At 50.0% G+C, this 22,676-nt stretch overlaps 1 protein-coding gene across 1 annotated transcript; it reads left to right on the top strand.

The window, feature by feature from the left end:
* The first annotated feature begins 3,442 nt into the window (after positions 1–3,442).
* Positions 3,443–21,047, top strand: Drg2 (developmentally regulated GTP binding protein 2). The gene is made up of 13 exons (XM_076869625.1): positions 3,443–3,606; positions 6,942–7,102; positions 11,251–11,340; positions 12,007–12,067; positions 12,587–12,677; positions 13,307–13,379; positions 13,502–13,592; positions 14,462–14,559; positions 14,998–15,074; positions 16,329–16,417; positions 17,085–17,143; positions 19,873–19,926; positions 20,271–21,047. Exons 1-13 carry the CDS (start codon positions 3,543–3,545, stop codon positions 20,355–20,357), a joined length of 1,095 nt encoding a protein of 364 aa, XP_076725740.1. The 5' UTR covers positions 3,443–3,542; the 3' UTR covers positions 20,358–21,047.
* The last annotated feature ends 1,629 nt before the right edge of the window (positions 21,048–22,676 follow it).

Raw genomic sequence — 22,676 nt, 5'->3', positions numbered from 1 at the left:
AGCTACCTCTCCAGCCCTTTTAAAAAATTTTAGACAGGGTCTCACTAAGTGGCTGAGGCTGGCTTTGAACTTGTGATCTTCCTGCCTCAGACTCCAAAGCTGCTGCAAATACAGGCATGTACCACTGCACCTGGCTTAGGCTTAGCTGTTTTTTAATGGGGGTAGTTCTGTTGTTGAGTTGTAGGTCTCCTTTGTGGGGGCTGGGGATATATCTGATAACGGATATTAATCCTTTATCAGATATATAATTTGCAAATATTTTCTCCCACTCTGAGGGGTGCATTTTCATTTTGTTGATGGTGTCCTCTTTTTTTTTTTTTTTTTGGTACTGGGGATTAAACCCCGGGGTACTCAACCACTGAGCCACATCCCTAGCCCTTTTTTATATTTTATTGAGAGACGGGGTCTTGATGAGCTGCTTAGGGCTTCACTAAATTGCTGAGGCTGACTTTGAACTTCTCAGCCTCCTGAGCTGCTGGAATTATAGGCGTGCACCACCATGCCCAGTGACAGAGTCTTTTAATGCACAAAACAAATGTTTAATAGCCCACTAACAGCCTCTACAGACATGTCTAAATTTAATCACAAGGACAATTCCTTGGGCAGCACAAAGAGCAAGATTCACAGCTGGGGGCTGGGGATGTGGCTCAAGTGGTAGCGCGCTCATCTGGCATGCGTGCGGCCCAGGTTTGATCCTCAGCTCCACATACCAACAAAGATGTTGTGTCTGCCGATAACTAAAAAATAAATAAATAAATATTAAAAAAAAAAAGATTCACAGCTGGCTTCCCAGGTTAGGGTTTTAGAAGACCCCAACCTTCCTGAAAAGGCTGGTTGCCTAGAGAAGGCTTGATATACGGTCTCCTCCCCAGGGCCCTTGAGGTAGTCCCAATTCCCAGGCTATCAGTGAAGAAACAGAAGCCTTCATGGATTGTCACTGAAGCAGACAGAGCAGCAAAGATGCTGGGATCTTAAAAGGGGAGTAATTTTCCAAAGCTCTTCCATTTCCCCAACTGTAAACTGGAAGTGGGCCTCTGTGGGCACGGGGTTGGTGATAAAAGAGGCCCCAGGAGCCACATCATAAAGAAGTTGGAGGCACAGAGGACTTGGAGACCCAACCCTGGGCCCAGGCTCCTCAGGCCTCGACACTTACATGGACCTTCCCAGATCCTTACATGCTCTCACCTCTGTCATGTCTTGAAACCGTGAAAAAATTCATATGTATATATTCTGCCTACGGTATACCATGTAACTTGGTGCAGTGGGGATGTTACTGGACTTGAAATTAATAGCGTTGGGTATAAAACTCAGTCCTGCCATTCAACAACTTGAGTACCAGGCTAGGAACTTTGCATGGCTCACAACCTCAACTTGTAAAATGCAAACTGAATGGCAAGCTCAAGGCTCCCCAAAGTCCCTACTTTGTCCAAAGCCTGGCACACAGCAGGTGCTCAATAAATATGGGCTGACTCTAAGGAGGTATTTTGAGTCCCACAGAGGAGAACTGACTTCCACTGGCTCTGGCATTCAAGGAGAACTTATCAGCAAGCAAATTTTACACAAGTGCTCTCCAGTCATTATCTTATTTCATTTTTGTTATATAGAAACAGTTTTTGAGATGTTAAGAAATTTAATCAAGCTCACATATGTGAGATTTGAACACACAGATGATTTCCAAAGGCCTGATGCCCCCTCCAACTTTTTATTAAAAACCTACAGAGGGTAGGCATGGTGGCACACACCTGAATTCCCAGCAGCTCCAGAGGATTGCAAATTTGAGGCTGAACTCAGCAACTTAGTAAGACCCTGTCTCAAAATAAAAAATAAAAAGGGATGGAGATGGAGCTGGGGTTGTGGCTCAGTGGTATAGCACTTGCCTCACAGGTGTGAGGCACTGGGTTCTATTCTCAGGACCGCATATAAATAAATGAATAAAAAAAAAAAAAAGACCATCAACAACTGAAAAGGGGGGAGAGGGCTGGAGATGTTGTTGGGAGGTAGAGTGCCCATGAATTCAATCTCCAGTAACACACACACAAAGTTGAAAGCATAATTCAACAAATACCCATATACCCTTCTTCCAGGTTCAACAATTACACATATTGCCACATTTACATTAGCATGCTTTCTCTAAATATATACATATCTTGAACTATATGTTCAAGGTGTGATAACTTTTCACCCATTATGTACTAAACTGCCCCTCCATATGTTGAAACCTTGACTACTCCACAGAATCCTATTGGAGAAGGGGCCCAGTAGGGGCGCACAATGACTTAAATGAATTCATGATGGGATTAGTGCAATGATATGAAAAGATACCACTACTGAGCTTGCACTAAGAGCATGCACCAAGGAAAAGGCCATGTGAGGATGAAACAAGAAAGCAGCTCACACACCCACCTCACCCACATCCAGGGAAAACCAGGAAGAGAGCCCTTACCAGGACCAGTACATGCTGGCACCCTGATCTTGAACTTCCAGTATCCAGAACTGCGAGAAAATAAATTTCTGTTGTTTAAGCCACCACATCCATGGTATTCCACCACAGCCAGAGCAGACTAATTCAACCTCTAAATACTGCCCTACATCTGCTAAGAATAAAGACATAATCACACACCCCAAAAAGCTGCATATTCAACATCCAACACATATTTTAAATTTCCCAAAATTGTCTTCAGAATTCTATTTTCATAGCTGCTTTATGTTTTTTTTTTTTTTTCTTTTAAACCAGGATCCAGTCAAGGGTCAAGGTCTTCATACTGTATGTAGAACAATCCCCCCCACCCTACTTTCTCCCTCTCCCCCAGTCACCCACAATCTGAAGAGCCCAGGCCACTTGCTTTATAAAATGTCTCACTTTTTTACACATGTTTGGTGTTTCCTCATGTTGCAGCTCAGGTACAGTTTTTTGTTTGTTTGTTTGTTTGTTTGTTAAGAATTCCAAGTAGGAGGTGCTCCATACTGCGTCCCAGCAGGAGAGTGCTAGGTTAGAGAACCTGGTTAATTTAAGGTGGTAGACGCAACCCGCTTGGAACCTCTTTACAAAATGAGGCGAGCCATCAACGTTCTCAGCTCCGCCCCTTCCCTTTAAAATACTGTCAAAACGAGCTGCGACGACCTGGGGACATAGCTCAGTTGGTAGAGTGCTTGCCTCACATGCACAAGGCCCTGGGTTCAATCCCCAGCACCACCAAAAAAAAACCCAAAACAAACAAGCCCCAATACCAGCAGCCACCCCCAGTAGAGGGCTCACCACCGGAAGTTCCCTCTCTCTTTCCATTCCTGCCGGTCTTTGCCCCGCCCCCGTCTAGCTTTGTCCCGGCCCATCCTAGCTGTCTGGTGGCCGGGCCCACTAAGCGGGCGGAACGGAAAGTATACTCCACTCTACATCGCCCGCCCGGGCTCTTGATCCTGGAGCACAAGGCGCCCAGAAGGACCCTGTTCGCAGTAGGCTTCCGGGCGCACGCTGTCGCCGCTCTCACACCGGAATTCCCGGTGCTGCGGCTGTCGGCGTCCGTGCGCACATCTCTGCCGCAACCATGGGGATCTTGGAGAAGATCTCGGAGATCGAGAAAGAAATTGCTCGGACGCAGAAGAACAAGGGTGAGGGTCGGCCCGGAGTGGCCTTCCTTTTTGCCTACCTCAGTTTTTCTGTCTGTAAAATGGGGGAGGCCTCAAAGAAGTACTGCGGCCCCCCACGCGCCCGCGGCAGGGCCATGTGGGATCGTGGTCCCAGTGCTCCTGACTAGAGAGTCCCCCAATAGATCTGATCAGTGCTAGACCAGGTGGCCGAGTGGAGAACTCCCTGGAGAGTTCGTAGTCTCCCCTCTTGTGCTGGGAAGTGCAAGGGAAGACCTCTCCCAAGAGCAGCCTCACCCTGCAGCCCTGAGCCAGTGAGGTGTTGTAGGTAGTCAGGACTTGGAATCTGGAAGACCTGGGTTTGAACCCCAGTTCCACCGCCTACTAGCTCTGACACCCTGGAAAGTCATTTCCAAGTCATACCTTGGAACCTCCAAGGTCCCCATTTACAAATGGTGATAGTAATAACCCCCTGCTCCATCTCAGCTCCCAGATTAAGTTGAATTGGATAACATTTACAAAGTACTGAGCACAGGGTGAGCACTCAATATTTAAAATAAATTTCCAACATAGATACCACATGAGGAAGCAAGAAATCTGGAGATTGTATAGGAGAGGGGAGGGGAGAAGAATGTGACACTGGGCGCAAGTGAGACTTGAGCTGGAAGGGTGTTACAGGTGAGGGGACACTGCTGAGGCAAAGGGATAGGAATTGAGGAGCGCATGGTAGGATAGCAAGAACAGACTAGATAAGGAGGATGCCAGGCAATGGGAGATGCAATTCCCTGGGCCAGTGCTGTCGGGTTCAGGTTTGCAGGAGCAGGAGGCAAGAAACCCAAGTCTCATTAACTGCCCTCCCTTGGCTCCATTTAGTCTGAAGGCTGAAGAGTTGTGGGGCTTCTATGATTCATTCATTCTGTAAATTGTTTCCTGAGCCTTTAAAGTGATGAACACACCAGGCACATCTTTGCCCTCACAGATCTGTCCCTTCTGTCAACAGCCTGTAAACCAGGAATCAAATACACAAGATAATTTCAGTCACAGTAAATATGAAGACTAACCAGGGTAATATAGTGGAGTGGTGAGGGTATGGTGGGGACTGGGGATTGGGCCTGCTTAGGTAGAATGATAGAGGAAGACCACAATGAAGTGGTATTTGAGCTGAGGCCCCAAAGAAAAGAAGGAACCAGCCATGCAGGATCTGGAGGAAGACTGTTCATGATAAAAGGAACAACTAGTTCAGAGTCCCTAAGGCAGGAATGAACTTGTTATGTTCAAAACTCAAAAGGTCTGAGACTGGAGTACCATGATGGGAAAGGAGGAATTCAATGATTTAGGGCTTCATGGGTCATGGAAAAGACTCTGGGTAATGGGAGGTGGCAGAGGATGATAAGCAGGGGAAAGCTAGTTTGATTTCTATTTTAAAAGTTCCCTCTGGCTGCTGTGTGGAGCATCACCCCGTAAGGCCTGAAAAAAGTAGCAGGAAGGCCTAGGGGAGGCTAGAGATGCTGCTGCTCTGGCTGTGGTAGACAGGGATATGCAAAGGTGACTGAGACCTACTCCTTCTCTTTAGAGGTGCTGGGAATTTTGTGATTTAGGATGACAGGAAGAACTATACGAACCTGACTGTTGCTAAATCCATATCTTAACCCTTTCATACTGCCATCAGTTCACTCATTCATTTGCTAAACTCTGCCTGAGTTCCAGGCTGAGGAAGCTTGGGGTGAAACTACCACAGTTCTGGCCATATCAGTCAGGGAAGTAAGAAATGAGATAGTTTCAAGTAGTCTAAGAGCAGTAAAGACAATAAACAGGATCATGAGGCCAAGACAAGCCTGAGGAGGGGTGGGGTTTACTGTGGATAATGACCAATTTTTATTGAGTACTCACTATGTGCTAAGTGGTGTTCTAGTGCTTTCTCTAAGCCTTAGAGAAATCTAGCATGGTTGTTATTGCTAACATCCTTTTTTTTTTTGCAGGTTAAGAGACTGATGTACAAGAAGATTAAGTAACTTTTCCTAAGTAAAACAGCCAGTAATAGCTGGGTGGAATTGTGAAGTACAGGCTCTCAACCACCATTTGACATTACCCACTGAGGCCAGGCAGGAGAGGGCCCTTTGAGTTGCTCCTGGAATGGTAAAAAGGAGCCAGCTCTGGGAAGATCTGGTTGAAGTACAGGGAACAATGCATTCAGAGGTCATGAGGCAGGAATGAGGTCAGCTTGTTCAGAAAAGATAGTTGGAGAAGGAGCCAGGGGCTGGGTCACGTGGGGTCCTGGTTCTCAGTCTCAACAAGAGTTCCCTCTATTAGATTTTTTGACATGTGAAATAAAGTTCCCCATTAATAATATAAGTTATATACCCACAAAATTTGAAAAAAAAATCAATATAATGTCCTAAGAGTAATATAAAGAGGAGAAAAAAGGAAAATAATTTATGATGAAAATAAGTGTTATTTCGCCATATGAATGCTGGAGTGCTGCTAAGGTACCAGGAAGTTATGATGAAATAACTGAAGCACACACACCTCTGGGTAGAATCACCAGGGATGTGGCACCCATGGTGCAGACCAGCGCGGGTGGTGGATTGTGCTGGGCACTCATTGTCCCACAAGAGGTGTTGCCATGATAGCATGGCATCCCAGAATAGTAAATTTCCAAATAAAGTGTGATTGCCAGGTATGGTGATACATGCCTGTAATCCCAGCGACTCAGGAGACTGAGGCAGGGGGATTGCAAGTGAGAAGCAAGCCTCAGCAATTTAGTGAGGCCCTAAGCAACTTAGTGAGACCCTGTCTCAAAATAAAAAAGGGCTGGGGATATGGCTCAGTGGTTAAGCACCCCTGGATTCAATGCCCGGTGTCAAAACAAGAACAAAAATAAAGCATGATGCAGCCTTCCCTTACTGTGCACAACAGTTATATTTTTGGGAATTCCAATATATATTAACACTGCCAAAGAAAAATGTCCTGTGTTTATGTGGCAGCAGAGTTAGGTTCTAGGCCCTGGGGATCCTAACCCAGGTTTCCCTTTGTGGATGTCTTAGGGATGTGACAAGTCAATCAGAGTGAACAGAAAATATCTCTAGGATTTCCAGGATGCTTCCCGGGGAGCAGTGCTGCTTCCATTGAGAACCACTGACATGGGGGGTGGACTCAACAAGAAGACTTAGATCTTATTCTAAATGAGGCGAGAAGCCAAGAGATATTTTAAACAGAGTGATGGCTTTTTCTTTCCTGATTTTCTTAGTGGTGATTGTTGTCTGGTTCTGATGTTCCCTGGCCATGTGTGGGGCTGCGGTTGACCTGTCAGGTTTGGAGATTCTGGATACTTACCTTCTATCTTGCTTTGCCTCTTTTAGCCACTGAGTATCACCTGGGCCTGCTGAAAGCAAAACTTGCCAAGTATCGAGCTCAGCTCTTGGAACCATCCAAATCAGCCTCAACCAAAGGAGAAGGCTTCGATGTCATGAAGTCAGGTGATGCCCGAGTGGCACTGATTGGATTTCCCTCTGTGGGTAAGGTCAGTGATGGTCAGTGTGGGCCTTGGGGAGTGTATTAGTCAGCTTTTTGTCTTTGTGACAAAATACCTGAGGAAAAACTATTTAAAAGGAAATATTTTTGGCTCCTGATTTCAGAGGTTTTAGTCTATGATCACCTGACTCCATTGCTTTTAGGGCTGGGTGAGGCAGAAACATTATAGTAGAAACATTATAGTGGTAGGGAAAAGCTGTTTGCTTCCTGGCAATTGGGAAGCAGAGAAAATGAGCAGAAAGGGCCAGGGACCAGATATAGTCCCCCAGGGACACAGTAGCCAAAGACCAATTCTCCAACTAGGTCCCACCTCTGCAGTTTCCCAGTAGGCCATTTAGCTGTGAATCCCTCAATGGATTAATCCAGTGGTGAGTTCAGAGCCCTCGTGGGATCCAGTTGCTTCCCAAAAGCCCCAACTCTGATCATTACTGCAGTGGGAACCTAACTTTCAATATAGAAGCCATTGAGGGATGTTCCAGATCTAAACCATAATAGGGAAGAAGGCAAGAGACCATCTTCAAACAGATGACCATTCAAGCCTCCCCCTGGGCCAGAGAAGACCCTACCTCCCCCTGCACTCGTCCCTCTCATTAGCAATCATCAGTCTCCCCCCTTATCCATCAGTGCAGATGTTTATTGAGTGTGTACCTTATGCTGGCACTATGCCAGGTCCTTGAGACAGGTCAGGGAACAAGTGAATTCTGTCCCTGCCCACACAGAACTCCCTTCTCCCAGAGGATGGAACCAAAGCAAGTGGTGAGCTGTAGCGGGCAGTGAAGTCCTGAGTTATGTCAGGGTGTGGGAAGACTTCTCTGATGAGTGGTTATCTGAACAGAGGCCTGAAGGAAGTGAGGGAGCTTGGAGAGCCCTGGGTGAGAACCTTCCAGGCAGAGGGAGGAGAGCAAGTCTGTTTGGTATGCTGGGATGGGAGAGTGGCTGGGTTTGAATGATCGTCAGGGAGAGCAGAGGAGATTAATCAGAGAGGATGGGGGCTTTGGAGCTGTCAGAAGAATTTTGGCTTAGAGAGAAGAGTGATGTGGGCACCACTGCAGAGTTTTCTAAGAAAGAAGGTTTCTTCTAAAAAGTTGCTCAGTTTAGTGCTAAAATCCATATTGTTTTACATTGTATGTGGAGGGTGAGGTAAGTGTCGTTTCATGGTTTCAAGCAGAAAAGAAACATGATCCAAAAAGTTTTTAAACTTCTTATTTTAGAATAGTCTTAAATTTACAGAAAAAATGGCAAAGATAGGTCAGGGAGTTCCTGTTGTACTCCACTCCCAGTTTCCCTATTGTTAACATCTTGCACAAGGATTGCACACTTGTCACAACTCATAAATCATTGTTGACGTGTTCGTTTTCAATTCAGGTCCTTATACAGATTTCCTTACTTACCTTTCCCTACTGTGTGGATCCACATCACTTTTTTTTTTTTTTTAATGATAGTGGGGATTGAACCCAGGGGTGCTTAACCACTGAGACACATTCCCCACCCCTTTTTAAAACATTTTATTTAGAAACAGGGTCTTGCTAAGTTGCTGAGGTTGGCTTTGAACTTGCAGTCCTCCTGTCTCAGACTTCTGAGCCTCTGGGATTACAGGTGTGTGCTACCACACCTGGCCCCAAATAATATTTAACTGTCATGTCTCCCTAGACTCTTCTAGGCAGTTTCTTAGATTTATTTGACTTGATGACCTTGACCTTTGCAAAAAGTTGGGGTTTGTCGGGTGTTTTTCTTGTGCCTTTATCTGGGGTTCTGGTATAGGGAGGAAGCTCACAGAGATTAAGTGCTATTTTCCTTCACGTTGCGTGAAGGGTTCATGCTGTCAACATGACTGACCAGTGTTGATGTTGACTTTGACCACCTGGCCCAGATGGTGTGTTCAGGTTTCTGCACTGCAGAATCACTCTGTTTCCTTCCTCTTCAAGTACAGTAACACTTAAATGAGCAGGAATCCACTTTCTGGAGGGGGGGGAGTTACATAAATTTTTGGAATTGTTGTGTATAGGAGATTTCTCTCTTTTCTCCTGTTTATTTGTTATTTCTTAAATTTGTTTTGCTGCTGAGGATGGAACCCGGAGCCTGACACATGCTAAGCTGGTGCTCTACCACTGAGCTCCACCCTCAGAGCCCCATTTATTGATTTTAGCACTTTTTTTATTGGTGTATTATGATTATACATAATAGTGAGGTTCATTGTGGCATATTTGTATATGCACATAACATAATTTCATCAGTTTCATTCTCTAGACATTTGTTTTACTCAATCTTGATATCCGCATGGGCTTGTATTTACTTCTATGCTGTGTAATCCTTCCCTTACTGTTTTGTTGTTCAGATTGTTCTAGCTTTGGAGCTATTTCACTTGGCTTTTTTTTGTGTGTGTGTGGTACTGGAGATGGAGCCCTAAGCCATGCACATGCCAGACAAGCTCTCTACCACTGAGCCTGCCTTCGTGGTTGTTTTTTTTTTTTTTCCTCTTCATGTGGTGCTGAGGATTGAACCCAGTGCCTCACCCACGCTAGACAAGTGCTCTTCCACTGAGCTACAGCCCAGCCCCAGGAGCCTGGCTTTTGGATGTATTCCTGTCATTGTGTTTCCCAGCACTTCCTCACTAACACCTCAGAATGCTCAAGGCTCACTTTACATATTCTCTGTCCTACTATAGGATCTGCTAGTTCTCCACAGAACCCTGGTTCCTTTTATTGGAGAATGGTGTATTAAAAACCAGATTCAGGGTGCTGACTTAACTTTTTATTTATTTTATTTTGGGGGGATTGAACCCAGAGGCACTTTACCACTGAGCAACATCCCCAGGGGCTCGCTAAATTGCTTAGGACCTTACTCAGTTGCTGAAACTGGCCTCGAATTTGCAGTTCTCCTGCCTTGGCCTCCCAAGTAGCTGGGATTACACGTGCCACCACACCTAGCTACTGAAAAACTTTTTTTTTTTTTTTTAAAGAGAGAGAGAGAGAGAATTTTTTAATATTTATTTTTCAGTTTTCAGCAGACACAACATCTTTGTTTGTATGTGGTGCTGAGGATCAAACCCGGGCCGCACGCATGCCAGGCAAGCGCGCTACCGCTTGAGCCACATCCCCAGCCACCCCCCCCTTTTTTTTTTAATAACTTTTATTTTATTTATTTATTGTTTTTATGTGGTGCTGAGCATTGAACCCAGGGCCTTGCATGTGCGAGGCAAATGCTATACCGCTGAGCCACAATCCCAACCCCCTAACTTTTTAACAGAATCATTGGCTGCTGTACGGATGATAGGCAAGGGCAGGTAAAGAAAGGGTAGACACGAGGCCAGTAGGATGCTGCTCGAATGCAGGCTACATGAGCAATGATCAGGGCTTGTATCAGGTGCCAACACGACTCCTGTAAACATTGTGTGGAGCTCCTTCCTCTGGGCCAGGGATGGGAAGTGGGCCATAGCAGCCATTTCTTGAATGCTTGTTGCATGTGGGGTGGTATACCGGCTGGACAGTGTTTTGTTACATTTGATTTCTTGCCTGTGAAATTGGCATGTGCATCAGACAGAGAGAGAAATTGGTAAAAGCCTCTGTAGTTACTGAGGGCTGTGCCCTGGGATCTGAGCCCTGTGGCAGATTCCACCTGCACTATTGGAAACATGGACTCTCCCATCATGGGAGGGCCCAGGCTTCTTACCACAAAGGTCAGACAGGATTATACAGAATCCCAAAGGTTGCCTCCAGAAGCATTGCTCAGTGTCTTGGCAGTGATTGCTCCCGGGACCATTATATCTTTCATATGCAGGACTGCTCACAGCCTTCCTAAGGCAAGAGCAAACTCTGGATCCTGGATTCACAAGTGCTATGGGGCCAGGAAGGCTTCCTGACGCATGTGGGGGACCCCTTAGAAATCAGGTACCCACCTTTACCTCAGACCTGAGGCCAGGGAACACGGGCTCCCCTGGTACCTAATCCATCATTGCAGGGCCAGAGGCGAGTTTCTCCACTGAGCAGTTATTCTTGAAACACCTTACCAAACCTATAGCTGGGGGCGAGGAAGGCTATTCCTGCTGCCCACACCCACCCAGCAAGCCTCTCTCCCAGAAGACTCTTCTAGGAGACAGGAACAGGACTTCTCAGTGCATTGTTCATCTTTTTCTCCTAGTCCACCTTCCTGAGTCTGATGACCTCCACGGCCAGTGAAGCTGCATCCTATGAGTTCACCACTCTGACGTGTATCCCTGGGGTCATTGAGGTAAGTGGGGTGTGCGGGCCCCAGGAGGGGAGAGAATGTGTATTTGTACTTTTGTAGATACTTTTCATGTGTGTATAAGTAAGAGGGTGGGCTCTCCTGCATGGGGGTAAGCTCTCCTGCATGGGGGTAAGCTCAGAGCTGAACTGCTTTGCCCCGAAGTAGTGGCACTTCAAGGGACCCCAGAGATGCCCAGCTGGGCCTGGAACCCTGACAGTTTCCGTGAGGCCCGCCAGCATATGGCAACGCTGCCTGGTTCCCTTTAGTGCTCTGCTCCCCACACTGCCTCAGCTCTGGTCATTAACTGCTGGTTGGCTCCATTCGTCTGTCTCTTATAAAGTTTCAAAGCCTTGTGGGGTGCTTGCCTTGGGCAGCAAGTGCTTTGACCTTGAGTCTCCAAGGTGAAGGAGTCTCTTTGTGAAGGGTTGTTGTCATTAGCTATGAGTTTTATGGAACTAGATCTCAAGAACCCTCTCAGGCAGTTCTTAATCTCCTAGGCTCTGGGCTGTGCCAGGCTGAGGTGAAAATGAGGCTCACAGGTGGCCACAGTTGGCATCTGTGTTTCCTATAAACCCTGAGGTGTAGAGCTGTTATAGGTGTCTCGGGGTCAAGCAGGCCCTTTGCATCAGTCAGCCAACCTTACTTACGTTGTTCTCTTCTGCTCTCTAGTACAAAGGTGCCAACATCCAGCTCCTGGACCTTCCTGGAATCATTGAAGGCGCAGCACAAGGTGTGAGGAGGGACAGGTGGGTGGGAGGGAGACAGTGGAGCTCTGACACTGATTGTTGGAATCTGGCAGACTGTCATGGAGATCACCCTGGATCTCTGGTTATATTACCCTGTTTTCTAGAAAGGACAGGCTCAGGTTCAAGTACTGGTGCATACTATCTCTGTGATCTCAGGCAAGTGATTGCCTCTTTAAAATGAGCAGGCATTCACAGCATAGTTCTAAGGATTAAGTGAAGAAATGTTCAGGAAGCTTCTAGCCTGGGCTTGCTACAAGGTAGGGGTGGGGAAAACAGGTCCGTCATTATCCTGCCACTCCACTAAGGTGGTGACTTTAAAACAAGTCTCTATGAGTAAAACAGCTTATGGACTGAAGAAGAACACCAGGAAAATCAAAGTGGCATGTGGCAAAGACCATGTGGCTCTGTAAGGACAGGAGCTTGTGATGTGATGGGCTGGGTGGAGGTCCTGCGTATGTGGCTACACTTGCCAGTGGGTAACCACCTCCCTTCCACCCATCCAGGGAAAGGTCGTGGCCGTCAAGTGATTGCTGTGGCGCGTACGGCTGATGTTGTCATCATGATGCTGGATGCCACCAAGGGAGAGGTGCAGAGGTCTGCGCGGTGGGGCAGGGGGGCAGGCTTACTTGTCTAGGGAGGGTCCCCTGCGTTCCTGGGCTCACGGTGGGTGCTCTGTGGGTCCCTGGCTCTCATATGGGAGTACTGGTGACTCCATCTCTAACCCAGCAGCACCTGGGATGTGCTGTCCTCCGGGCTATGTCTAGATGGCACAGGGGCATCTTGGGGCTGGGAAATAAGGAGCATGGCCTGGCTCTGGCTTCTTTCCACAGAGGTCTAGGTGCCCTGGTCACTGTCCAGAATCTGCCACAAGTCCAACCCAAGCAGCAGAAGTGTTGACCCTCCCCACAGCCTCTTGTCCAAGGGCACACTGGCCTACGTCTGCTGCAGCAGACCCTTGGGGGTCCTAAGGGCCAAAGCAGCACCTCACTTGGTTACTTCCCAGGGGGTCGTGCTGCTTGCCCATGCATGGTGACTGTACACTGAGCCAGCCTCCCCTCTGACCATAGCAGAAGGGTTTCACTGCAGCTTTGGGGCATTGTGTTGCTGGGGGTCAGGGAGGGCGCTGGCTTCCATGTGGGTCCAAGGGGCTTCCTGGCTAATGTGCAGGCTGCAGAGCCTGCTCGTGGGCAGCCAGTGAGGGGCTCATGAAGCGCTCTGTCTAGGGGTCTGCTGGAGAAGGAGCTGGAGTCAGTGGGCATCCGCCTCAACAAGCACAAGCCCAACATCTACTTCAAGGTAGGCTTCTTTGTGACCAGGGCAATGACAGCTCTGGACTGCCTGAACCTTGGTGGAGGCCAAGAGATCGTTGCTATTACCTCTTCATCAGCAGCTCTCCTTGTTCCTCTCTCCTGCTCCAGCCCAAGAAAGGTGGTGGCATCTCCTTCAACTCAACAGTCACGTTGACCCAGTGTTCGGAGAAGCTTGTGCAGCTCATCCTGCATGAGTACAGTATCCTTCCCAAAGAGCGGTTGGGGCATCCTAGACAGAAGGCCACCTGGGATAGCAGATCACCGGTAACAACTCCTGAGCCATCTGAGCAGCTTCTGGAAAAGCTCCCCCCAGGCTGCTGAGCCTGCCAGGGCTTCCCCAAGCACCAAAGGAAGGCTTCCTGGCTCCTCATTGAGTTCTAGACACCCTGGTGGCCAGTGACATCTGGGAGAAAGATGAGATGTCATGGGACATCTGGGGGTTCCTGGCCTGGAGAAGCCTTGAGGACAAGTCAGGGCCTCAGGGGCAGTGTTGAGTTCAGCAGAGGGAGAACCCATAGTATCAGATGTGATGACCAAGAGAGTTGTGAGCACCTGGTCACCAAAGATGTGCAAATAGGGGCAGAAAACCCCCCAGAGGGAAAGTGCATGTGGAACAGACTGCGTCAGCCCAGCTTTCACACGATGCTCCTGCGTGGAAACCTAGAGTTCCATCGGGATCCTAGAAGTACATTTCCCCGCTTCTTGACCACAAAGATTTAAATGGCTTATTGATTGAAATTTTTGCATATTGTGGTTTGGGGTGAAAAGAGGGCTCCTCAAGCTTTAAAATCTTGTAGAGGGCTGGGGTTGTGGCTCAGTGGTAGAGTACTTGCCCAGCATGTGTGAGATACTGGGTTCGATTCTCAGTACCACATATAAATAAATAAAGATCTATCAACTAAAAAAATGTTTAAGAAAAATAAATCTGTAGAACCTGCAAGCAGATCATGGCCAAGGCCACTTCCAGCCATCAGGTTTTTTGCTTAGCTCTTGGGACACCTTTGGAGGGAGCTCTTGGGGCATGAGGGGCTGTTGGTGTACAAATTGCCCTTAATCTGAGTCCCTCAGAGATCTTCAATGCAGAGGTGCTTTTCCGAGAAGATTGCTCCCCAGATGAGTTCATCGATGTGATCGTGGGCAACCGGGTGTACATGCCCTGCCTGTATGTAAGTGGTACCAGTGCTCAGGGGTGCTCATGTGGGTGGAGTGCCCTGGCCCCGGGCCATGTGGCCTTTCCCCTGGTTGCCTTTCTTGAGCTCCTATGACCTTGCCTGGCTGCCACTGCTCTTGCCCTGGGCAGGCTCCTCAAGAGTTGCAGAGGGCTGGGGCTGTGCGTATTCCTCCCCTGCCCTCTGCCTCAGTTGCTGCTTCATTCTTATAGACATGGAGAGCTTGAAACCAGGGCTGTAGCCCGCCATTTCTTTTTGGGGGGAGACCAGCTACCCCCAAGCCCCTTTACCCTTACCCATCCTTGAGGCAGCAGTGGGAGAGGGGGCGCTCAGGTGAGCGAGGATGAACCTATAGGCAGGTAGACGTGAGATCCTTTCCTGCCCTGCTCTACTCCTTTTCTTCCCCACTACCTATCTCTACCTTTTCAATCTCAGGTGTATAACAAAATTGACCAGATCTCCATGGAAGAAGTGGACCGTCTGGCCCGGAAACCCAACAGTGTAGTCATCAGGTAAGGTGCTGACCTCTTGACACTTTGCTGTCCTTGCTCTGTGTCCCCGTCCCAACTGACAGGCCTGGAGGAAAAGCCAGGCACCTCTGGCTTCATGTGACCTCTTGAAGTCCAGCCTCTCCTCCCAGAGGAGAGCTCTGTTTATGAGGCCCAGGAAACAGTACAGGTGCCTCAACTGCCACTGGTTGTTCTTGGTAACTGGTGGACTCTGGGTAAGCAAGGATTTCAGCATTGAGGTTGAATGGCTAAGGGGCTTCTTAGCCTCGTAATGAGCCAGTGTCCCCCAAAGCCCTGGTACAACCTCCTCTCCTGCGCTCTGGAAGGCATGACTTCCTCTGACCACAGCTTAGGGAGAAAAGGAAACTAAGCTCTCAGATGGGCAAGGTCCACCCCTGGCCACCTGCTTCCTGCCCTTCTCTGCAGGATGGGTCCCAGGGTGCTCCCCAAACTGGCTGCACTGTGCTAACAGCTATTTACTCCCTAGCGCTGCCCTGCGGGGTTCCTGTTTGGGATGGATTAAATACTTGACTTTGCTAGTTTCTGGCTCAGACCTGGCACTCTGCAACTTGACAGTGAAGCCCAGCACGTGGGAGCAAGATGCTTAGGGACCAAGTTAGGGTGGCTGTCACAAATGATGGATGAGGACCATTTCCTGGAACATTTCAGCCCCTGCAAAGAGCAGTGTCCCATCCATAAGGCAGTCTCAGCTCCTCTCCCCCCTCTTACTATATCCCAGGTCCCTCAGGCCACAGAAGGACATGCTTGTCCTCAGGGCACAAGAACAGGGCACACCTTTACCTGCTCATGCAGTTCTCCAGAGGTTAGGGTACATTTGAGGTCACTCAGTCAAGGTCTAGCTGCCTTCAGCCCCAGGGTTCTTCCCTCTTCATGCTGAAATTCCTGTGGGCTGCTCTGGGTCCTTGGCAGCCACTTTTTCTTCTCGGGGTAATGTGGACTCTATGTCACAATTCTCAGTCTCTGCTCATCATCCCATCTCAACCCAGTCCCAGTTAGTCTGTTACAACAGGACTGAGCCAGGCACAGAGACTATGGGGCCTTCATAGAGCATAACCATATTGGCCTTAAGGGAGACATTGAACTCTGAGCATAATTGTCATTGGTAGCCAGGGGTGCATCAGGGTTTACAGGGCCACACTGGCCTTGGTGCCTGGCCAGCAGAGGTCATTCTCTCCAGTGAGAAGCCTCTGAGTCCCCTAGGCTGCTACGTAACTAGACCACTTCCTTTCCCCGTAGCTGTGGCATGAAACTGAACCTGGACTACCTGCTGGAGATGCTTTGGGAGTACTTGGCCCTGACCTGCATCTATACTAAGAAGAGAGGACGTGAGTCTGGTGGGACTCCGCTTAAGAAATGACTGAGCCTCACCCTTCCCCCAGGGCTGCTAACCTGCCCATGGTACCCAGAGATCCCAGTGCCAGCCCTGGCCCAGATTGTGTCTCAGAACAGGCCACTGCTCTCCATCCCAGCTGGTGGAGGCCTCTGTGTGAGCCTGTGTGGCAGAGAAAGAGCTGAGTGCTAGGGCTTCTGGTAGAGCCTGCCCTAAAGTCCCCACTGAACATAGCAGTCCCTGCCCTCCTGACCTCCCTCTGCAGTGGCAGGCCCCACATCAGGAGCTTTGGTTGTCTTCCTTGTGTCACACACATTGACAGGCCTGCATCTGGGCATTTTTCCACCCTGACCTTGTTGATGAAGGGAGAGCTACAGCTTCCCTGCCTAGGCTCCAACAGCCACTCACTTCCTGTCCCTTCAGTCCAGATGCTCCAAGTGGCTCATCTTCATAAGTGCCATCATGGCTGGTGGGGTGGCAGACACATGAATACTGGACTTTTGATTTTCTGTCATGGTCAGAGTTGTAGAAGATAGCACAGGGGTGTATCCCGAGAGTGTACTGGCTATCGGGGGCAAGGTTAGGTAAGGCCTGGGAACCAGAGGGCCTCCGCAGCATGGGCCATGACTGGTTGATATTCTCCCCCCCATCGCCCCCTGCAGAGAGGCCAGACTTCACAGATGCCATCATTCTTCGGAAAGGAGCCTCTGTGGAGCATGTGGTGAGTTGAAATCTCCTTAAACAAGGAGCTCTGTGGGTCCTCGGGTTCCATTCTGCCTGGGGTGCTCTCCTCACCTGCTCTTGGATGCGAAGGCAGGGTCTGGAGTTAGACGGGCCCGAGTTGAGTCCATGCTACCCCTCCCCACCTGCATGCTGGAGCTCTGCCTTTCTATATGGTGGGATGATGCTGTGACCTCCCGAGCAGTTAGGAGGGTCACAGCAAATGGGGGGGAAATGTGTAAGGCTCTCAGAATTCCACCTGGCACAGGATAGATGGCAGTGAGCAGTGGTGCTGTCTCCCTACTTCTGGTGCTTCAAGCTCCTTGGAGTCATGGCTGTTGTCCATTCTGGTGTTCAGTCCAAGACAGCTACTGCCCGTGGTATTCCTTTATTGTTAGAAGGTTTCTCTAGTGTGAGTCTGGGAGAGGCCTTGGACCTACTTCTGTCCTCTAACCTGGTGGCAGACTGGCCATTTAGTCCTAAGCCTGGCCTGCCCTATCTGACTCCCCAGCCTGGGTGGCTTTGACTGCTTCCTTCCCTCAGCTTGTGTTTACTGAGCATCAACACTGAACACAGTAGCCCAGTCTTGCCCAAATGAGGGTCCTTTGGGGCCAGTAGGTGGCAAGCACCCAGTCCTAGAATTAAGCCATTGTACTTATGGTAGTGGAGGTACAGAGGTCAGGAAGGCATTTTGGAGGCGGCAACCTGAGCAGCCCTGAAGAGCAAGCCAGACCTCACAGTGAAGACGGGGGTGGGTGTAGGGGAGGCACCCCAGGCAGGGAGCTCTGGACTCAGGAAACATGAGAGTGCTTCTGCCTGTTGATAACACTGTTGCCTGAATGTGAACCTGTAAGAGCCCACCCAGAGCTAGGACAGTGCTTCAGCACACATGACCATCTTCCTGGGTTTTGGTTTTCTTTTCTTTTTTTTTTTTTTTTTGCCATTTCTTCTCTGGATTGTATTATGGAGGCAGGGGATCCTGTGAGACCCAGTTGTCCCTGTATTAGAAAGACAGTGGTGGGTGGTCCTGCAGTCTGGTCTCCCGCATCTGTGAATTCAGCCTGAGGTCTCCAGGTGCTGGCCTCCAGGTGATGAGACAAGTGGGGTCAGGCAAAAATCACATCTTCCTCAGGGTCTGGTTGTGAGGGTCAGCAGGCCAAGCAGGAACCATGGAGACTAAGAGTACCCACAAAAGGAGCTCCATGGTGGAGGCTCCGTCCCACAGGCTTGTTCCTGGACCTCTAGCTGCTATGTCCCCTGCCAGAAGCCCAGCAGGCTGTAGCAAATAGATGCTGGCCCTTTCTGGATTCTTCCTGCATTGTGGGGGAGTTTTTCCTGCCTCATCAGGCCCAGCTGATTGCAAGAGAGGATGTGGGCTTTAGCCATGCCTGGGAGGAAGAATTGGACACCAGGAAGAGGAGGGTGTGCCAGGCAACAGTAAAAGCAGATACAGAGGCCCCAGAATAGGAGCAGAAGCCGAGAGCAGGGGCCAAGGTAGCAGACAACAGACCCAGGAGTGAGAAGAAGTCAGCAGGCTGGGGATGGGCTTTGGGGGACCTTCCCTTCACTGGCCACCTCCATTTTAGCTCATGCTCCCCACAGGTGACACCTGTCCCAGTTGCCACAGAGTATAAGTAAATCTCCTGCCCTGCCCTGGCCTCTGCTTATATGCTGACCACAGTCAGACCCACGATCTTGCCCAGCTCCTGCCTCATTTTTCTCATCCAGGGATTACAGACCCACAGAGCCCTTATAATCCACCTGGCCCTGGACCCCTGTTGGTGAATTAATCCACTGATTAATAATCTAATCTACTCTCCTAATTTTTTCACCTCTGAAAATTCTTATCTTGTCTTGCACACGAGTTTTTGGGGAGAACCTCATATTTGAAGCATTAACATTTGGTCACCAGAATCAGCTAGCTTCCTGTATAAGCTCAGGAAATGTTATTGCAGGCCTGGGCCTGTAAAATTTGTAGGCACTTGGGAGGAGAAGCAATGTTGCAGTCTGTTCCCTGCCACCACCACTGTGCTACCATCACAGTGGCACCTGGTGGTCCACATTCTGGGGCAGTTGCTGGCTGCCCCTCCAAGGTCTTTTTCCAACTTCCTCGCTGCTAGGATTTCTGTGACTTTAATCTGTACCCAGGAGTGTTGAGGAATGTAGGCTGCGGTGGGGGATAGGGGAGCAGGGATGTGATGTGTGGAGTGGGCTGCAGGCCACAGCTAGAGCCAGCAAATGTGAGAGACAGTGACCAAGCAGTTGTGGTTCCAAACTGAGGCTGATGTCCTGAAAAGCCACCCTGGCTCATTCTGAAGTAGCATCTGTCAGATTGCATTCAGGAGGGGCTGGCAGAGGGGCTGCAAAACTCAGAAGCCTTCCTGCCAAACACTGCAGCTCTTGGGCAGATCCAGGAGTGGGAATGTCAGATCCACTTACAGCCATGACTAGGAAGCCATGTGACATCCCTTGACTCAAGGTCTCAGTTGCTGGAGCACCTGCTGTGAGAAAAGCTGCTGCCCAGAATATGCCCAGGACTGTAGGTAGACGGCTGAGCTCAGGTGGCTCCTTCGGTAGTACAAGGTGGCTAGCTGGTTGCTTTCCTATGACCTCAAGCCAGGGGTGGAGGGATGGCTGAGGCCTACCTCCCAGGGGTTGTGCCTAATCCTTTGGAAGCAACAAAAACGTTGAGTGCAGGAACTCACCTCTCTGACTCTCTCCTGTCTCTAGTGCCACCGCATCCACCGGTCGCTCGCCAGCCAGTTCAAGTATGCCCTGGTGTGGGTGAGTCCAGGCGGAGGCGGGTGGGGATTTAGGTCCAGTGTGGCCCCTGGGTTAGGCTCAGAGCAGGGCGTTTGCCCTCCTCCACACAGCATCCCCATCCTTTCATGTGGGGGCCGCTATGACTCTTCTGCTTTGTGGAGTGTGTAGACCCACCCAGCTTAGACATGGGCCATCCCCACCTCTGAGATCCCAGGAGAGTCAGACCACTGGGACATCTTGCTAACTGGGCATGTGGGGCTGCTGATGCCAAGGCCCCCACTTTACTCTGACATTCATTCCCAGTACAACTCCAGCCTTGGCCAATCTAGAGGCTGACATGGCCCCTCTACCCCATCCCTACCCAGGGCACCAGCACCAAGTATAGCCCACAGCGAGTGGGCCTCACCCACACCATGGAACACGAAGATGTCATCCAGATTGTGAAGAAGTAGCAGCGCCTGCCAGCCTCGTCGCCTGGGAAGGTGTCCCCCCTGGGACACACAAAAGCCCAAACAGGAAAAACACAAATACATATGCCCCAGGAAAGGGTTCCCTCAAATCTCTGCTGTTTCCAGAAGCTTCTTCAATAGGCAGATGATGAAGAATGTTGGGACAGAGGGGTGAGGTTGAGGGACTTGGGCTTTGTTGGGGACATTTCCCATGAGCCTGGTTCCCCTGGTGGGTTTCCATGTTGGGAACTCGTAGCCTATATCCCTACCCCGATCCCTGTTGGGCACTGAGGGAGCAAGTTACCTACTTACTCCCCAACCAGGGCCTAAAACTGGTGGCAGGCTCCATGCTGGTTGGGGAGTTGGGTCCCTGAGGCTGTAGCTACTGTCAGGGTACCTTGTTCCCTCAGCTCCTGCCAGCTTCTCTGGTACTCCAGGAAAGGGCTTTCCTAGGACAAAAGCCCCATAAGTACCCCCCACATGGGGCTATCCCCCCACATGGGGCTGTCCCATGGTGGAAACCAGATCACAACCTGAGTGGTCCTAAAGTGCCTCCCTTCCCAGGGCAGCCCCTGCCCAGCACAAACCCCAGGACCCTGCCCTGCACACCTGGGACTGATGAGTTTGGACTCTTGTTTTCTCTCTAAGCCCCTTGCTTTCCTTTCTAAAATAAAGGAATAAAAGTTATTTCTGTTCAGACTAAAGGAAACTTCATAAACTTATTGGACTCTGTTGCTAGGTTGGGCAGGGGCTAAGGGGCAGTGATGAACCTGGCAATCCAGAGTGGGTATAGCCTGGGCCCTGTGGGAGCAGGCCCAAGCCTGTGGTGATGAGAGTGGGTCTTCCCAGGCCCAGGAGGATCAACCAAGGGCTGCAGAGCCCAACATGGCCCCTCTGAAAGCCAGGCCCAGCTGCCAGGGTGGGTTTCATCCCCAGGAGGCTCTTTTAGATATTCTGGGGGTAGCGGGAAGGCCCCTTCGGTAGTACAAGGTAGTTAGCTGGTTGCTTTCCTATGACCTCAAGCCAGGGATGGAGGGTGGCTGAGGCCTCCGCCTCACGGGGGTTGTGCCTGTCCTTGTGGAAGAAACAACACTGAGTTGCAGGGCGGCAGGGAGGGCTTCCTGGGGGAGGTGTACCTTTTATAAGCTGACAGTCCTGTCCTGCTAGGAAAGGGGTAGAGAGTTTCTCCGGGACCTCAAGCAGGCTGGAGTGTGGAGGGAGCCACTGCCCAGCTCTCCTGGCTGTTCCTGGCTCTTCTGTCAGCTGCTTGCTCCTTTCCAGAGACAAAACAGGAATAATAGACATCATTAAATATACATGGGGCCCCAGGCGGCTGGCGGGGTGGGCTGGGCCTCCCCTCTCACAACAGAGAGCTGCTCAGATGGGTCTGCCGTGCTCTTGGGGCCAGACACAAGACCCCCATTAGGCGGCATGCAGGCGGGGAGCAGGCCACGGGACCCAGGTAAGGGGATCCTGGCCCTGGGTCCTTGAAGTCTGCCACTGACCCTCGGGTCACAGGGGAGATTTGGGAAGGGGGCAGCCTCAGAATTGGGCCTTGGACCTAACTCCCTGTCTTCCTCTATAAGATCAGCACACTGCCCTCACAGACCCCCTTCATAATGGTAGAATGCCAAGACGGGTAAATGCTTGGCTTACCTCAGCCCCTTTCCCCATGGTCTGGTCATGAGGACCTAAGGGAGGGATTCTGCCTGGGTGACAGTCATTCCTAGTCCTTGCCCTATGGGTGAGTCCTCTGAAATCAGAGAGAGGTTGAGAAGGCCCTGAGCTCACAGGGTGTCCAGCCCAGTCCAGGCCTTGGATGGATACAGGCCCATTTTATCCCCCAAGCTGTCTGGGAGAGGGTAGGAGATGTAGTCAGAGGCCTGGGGTTCTCAGGCAGTTGGTTCCTCCTGGTGGCCAGGCTGTTTCCTGGGCTCTCCCTGTGGATCAGTGCAGTCTCATGTTTTGTGTCCTGAGCCTTCTGATCTATGATCAACATGATTGAAATATCTAAGCCTGAGTGTGAGATAGGGGTGCTGTGCATGATGGCCAAGTTGGTGTGACTCAGCAGCTCACAATGCCCTTAGGTCTGCAGAAGCCCCCTATAGGGGAGCCCCCCAAGGTCCCTAACCCATGCTACCAGGATGAGCTCAAGGGTTGAGCCCTGTTCCTCTCAGCTGCCCTATTCTCCTCACTTAACCTCCCCTTGCAAACACAGGAGAAGACCTCATTCAGGTCTGTACTCAGGCTGCAGGACTACCCTTTGCCCCAGGTGGCATCCTGTCCTGGCTGTAGCATTCAAAGTGCAAAAGAGCCAAGGGA

This window comes from Callospermophilus lateralis, chromosome 11, assembly GCF_048772815.1.
Source record: "Callospermophilus lateralis isolate mCalLat2 chromosome 11, mCalLat2.hap1, whole genome shotgun sequence".
In the NCBI taxonomy this organism is placed as follows: Eukaryota; Metazoa; Chordata; class Mammalia; order Rodentia; family Sciuridae; genus Callospermophilus; species Callospermophilus lateralis.
The sequence above is the reverse complement of the archived record's forward strand: the minus strand, read 5'-3'. Positions and strand labels throughout refer to the sequence as shown.